A 3,995-nucleotide genomic window follows, 5' to 3' on the forward strand; every position below is an offset into this window, starting at 1 on the left:
TATATATATATATATATATATATATATAATAATAATAATAATAATAAAATATTAATAGATATATGCTGTTAGATAGATTTGGATTTTCTGATTAGGTATTTTCTTTTTGTGTAGGGTATAGAAATGGACCCCAAAGTTTAATTAATTAGTTAAATGTCAGGGTAGGTAAATTATGTTCATATATATATATATATATATATATATATATATATATATTATATAAGTAGAATATGGTGGTAATATTCTTCACCATCTCCCACCCTTCTTTTTTTGTTTCATATATTCTTTCTTTATCATCATGACCCTTGCTGGTAAAATAAGCACTGAAATTGGGGTTCATGCAACTGCTGCAAAGTGGTTCAACCTCTACACAACCAAACTGCATCATGTTCAAAACCTTACTGATAGAATCCATGGAGTCAAGCTGCATCATGGTCATGACTGGCATCGGAATGAGTCCATCAAACACTGGACTTACACCATAGGTAACTCAACTTCTCACCATATTAACCTACAAATCAAAAATCGCATAAATTCATTATTTTAAGGTTTGGAGTTAAAGATAATGTTAATTTTTTATTTAAATTGAATTTAACTTTCATTGATGTTGTATCTATCTCGTAAATCTCTTAACAAATTTATGATATACAAATATATATAGGTTTCTCTCCGTATATATATGGCTCAACTTTTTTATTTTACTCGATGCGAAACTTAGATTAGATTGATACTTGAATTTTCTCAAAGTCCATATTACTACGATTTGGAAATAATGATTCTGATTAAAGAAATTAAAATTGAAGGGAAAAAAAGATTATAAATTCGTTTAGTTATCTCTATGATTCTCACACATTGTTTATGTTTGATTGTTTGAGAAAGAACAGAAGGTAAGGTTATAACATGTTATGAGAGCGTTGAGTCGGTTGATGAAGCAAACAAAAGAATCACATACAAGCTCTTCAATGGAGACATAGATTCGCAGTTTAAGATGTTTAAGCTGATATTTGAAGTTGTTGAGGGTGATGGTGGTGCTATTATCAAATGGAGCGTGGAATATGAGAGGGTTAATGAAGAAGTTGATCCTCCATATGGGTATATAGAGTGCTTGCACAAATGCACAAGAGATATTGATCATAATCTTCTCAAGGAATAGCTTCAAAAGTTTGTAATATGAAGCCCTAGGGAAAGTGTTTATATGATCAGTATAATAAATAATGGCTTTGACATTGCCCTAGGGTAAGACCTTATCTGTATAATAATAATATATGTTTGTGATGTTTGACAAGAAGGATGCTTATGAAGATCCTTTGTTTGCATGGAATAAATTTGGGTATTTTCTGATTTGGTTCATTTGAATTCTTATGATTTCCTCAAAATTTTCAATAAAATGTTGCATTTTACGGTATGTATATTTAGTTTGAATTTGGTCCACATACTAATTTCATCGATTAAATAAGATAAAATTGTTTAATTTTATTTTTGAGATTACTTAGATGGTAAATAGATAATCTTTCTTCTATCGAAAGTTAATCCTTTATTTTTGTTATTGGAAAAGTTGAACTTTTAACCTCTTCCATCTGAATCTTCATTTAACATCTTTCAAACCAACTTTATATCTTCCAAATGTTATTTTCTTTTCAATTTTTATCACTAAATCAACTTTATCCTAATAATCGGTCTAATGTTTAATATTTCAAACATTTTTCTTTGAAGTTAAGTTATTTAATAAAAACCTTATATAACTTGTAAAATTTGTAGTTAATAATTTAAGTAATGGATAAAATATACACCATGATAATATTAATAACTAATACAAGATTTTAGTGAAAAAGGAAAAATAATATAATAAATCTTTCTTTTTTTCTCAAATGCTTTCTTCTCGTTTTCTATCTTTAGTCACAATATAACACTTAGCTATAACAATATATAAAGAGAATTCTTTTTTTTGTCCATATTTTATAATATCAATTATATCCTTTACAATATAATTATTTATTAATTTTTTTTAAAATTAACGGTTACTTTTATTTATATTCTATAAAACTGTTTATCTTTTTTTTTTTATTCATCAACAATTATTCTCTCTATTCATTTCATTTTATTTTTAATAAATATATATATATATATATATATATATATATATTTATTTTATATATTAACTTAATAACATTACACTATTATCACCTATTAATATAATATCATTCATATTACAAAAATGTGTATGTGTTTAAGTTAGTGTTCATAAAGACGCTTGTATTTATGTAAAACATTTTTAATGTTAGTGAAACTTATATTTATATTTATGTAATCTGACGATTTTTAAAACAGAGAACGATTTTGTATACAATAACTCTATTGTAAACTATTTTTTCAATTTCTAAAAAATAAATTAGAAGCAATTTTTTAATTTAATTTTTTATACAAAACTTATAACAGCTACATATAAAAACCATTGTTGCAGGTCTAACTTTAGAAAAACTATTTTCAAATATCTAACACAAAAAATCGTTTTCATATTTACTTATTTTTCAATTTTTATATCATACTTTTATTTTAATGATCATATTACTTTTAATATTTATCTATTTTTTCTCTATTATTTGTAGGTATTTATACGCCTAACAACTTACTTTCAACCACCAGTATAATTAATGTAGTAATTGTCTCACATGCACATTTGACTATATATTATTTTTATTTAATTTTAAACATAATTTAATGTATACAATTAATAATAAAATATATAATATAAAAATGTATACTTTTATATATATATATATATATATATATATATAATTAGCAAATTCACTTTTTAATCAGAAGTATACTTATATATATTTTTTATTTTTAATGTTTTCAAAAATATAACACTATACTTTTTATTTATGTTTTATATATGAAAATATAAATTTTAAAAATTCTAAATTGCACAATTATGAAAATCCCCTTTCTAGCTTATGAATTCCAATAGGGAAAATTCATGCAAGAAAGCAGTTTGGCACATGTTATCAACAAATTTGAGAATAAATTGGCAGCTTGAAAAGGAAAATCTTCGTCTTTTGTAGGGAGAATATGTCTCATAAATTCAGCCTTCATAATTTTACCAATTTATTACTTGTCCCTTTTTATAATCCCACCTACTGTTAGAAATATTAAGCAAATACAAAGAATATTCCTATAGGGTTAGGTTGCAGAAGGTAGGAAAATAGGATGGGTTAAGTGGAAATCGGATGGTGAACACATCTTCATGGACAATTCAACCACTGTTACAGGGTTTGGTAAAGGAAAAATACTCTTAAAATTTACCTCTAAAAAAACTTCAGCTTTGAATGATGTGTTGTATGTCCTTTCCCTTCTTAAAAACTTAGTTTCTGGTAGTTTGTGTAAAACAATTAAGGATCTTTAAGATTTAAGATTTTCACACAATAAAATATAATAGAGCACTAACCTTGATTCATAAGAGATTATGTGAGTATGCATTCTTCAATTTGTAATTTGTGTGCTATATGATCACCGTTTCCCAATCTATCCTTTGCCTTTCTTTTCTCTTCTCACACATTCTTGGATGAATTATTGTAAAAAGAACCTTATGCCAGATACAGAACCCCAATCCAGTGGCGGAACTTGGACCAAAATCTTAGGAGAGCCAAAATTAACTTTTTATATGTAAATTATTATTTTTTATATTAAAATAAAATTGTTTCCTCACATAATTTTCTATATTCAAAACAAGCATATATGATAATAGAATCCAGAAAAATATGATAATAATATATATGAAAGTGTAACATAAAGTTTATTATCAATAATCATATATTAAAAAAAGCAAAAATTACCTCTAGTGTTTCTCAATGTTATTTCAATTACTTAAAATCTTGAACAATGGATTCATAACTGAAGTATGTTGCAATATCCCTTACAATATGGATTATTATAGTGCTTGTTATAAAATATTTTAAAACCTATAAAAAAAACACTAAAAATGGTTAAAACAT

The 3,995-nt window shown here is 25.0% G+C and overlaps 1 protein-coding gene across 1 annotated transcript; it reads left to right on the forward strand.

Moving 5' to 3' along the window:
- Positions 1-229: 229 nt before the first annotated feature.
- Positions 230-1,350, forward strand: LOC114168903 (MLP-like protein 43). The gene is made up of 2 exons (XM_028053876.1): positions 230-485; positions 885-1,350. The coding sequence occupies exons 1-2, from the start codon at positions 299-301 to the stop codon at positions 1,151-1,153; spliced, it is 456 nt and encodes a 151-aa protein (XP_027909677.1). The 5' UTR covers positions 230-298; the 3' UTR covers positions 1,154-1,350.
- Positions 1,351-3,995: the final 2,645 nt, after the last annotated feature.

This window comes from Vigna unguiculata, chromosome 11 (assembly GCF_004118075.2).
Source record: "Vigna unguiculata cultivar IT97K-499-35 chromosome 11, ASM411807v1, whole genome shotgun sequence".
Classification (NCBI taxonomy): domain Eukaryota; kingdom Viridiplantae; phylum Streptophyta; class Magnoliopsida; order Fabales; family Fabaceae; genus Vigna; species Vigna unguiculata.

What these genes read in the sequence shown, in the direction of transcription:
- LOC114168903 (XM_028053876.1), top strand. Translation starts at nt 299, where the DNA reads ATGACCCTTGCTGGTAAAATAAGCACTGAAATTGGGGTTCATGCAACT. An exon ending in ACACTGGACTTACACCATAG is followed by an intron (nt 486 to 884) that starts GTAACTCAACTT and finishes GAGAAAGAACAG; the next exon opens with AAGGTAAGGTTATAACATGT.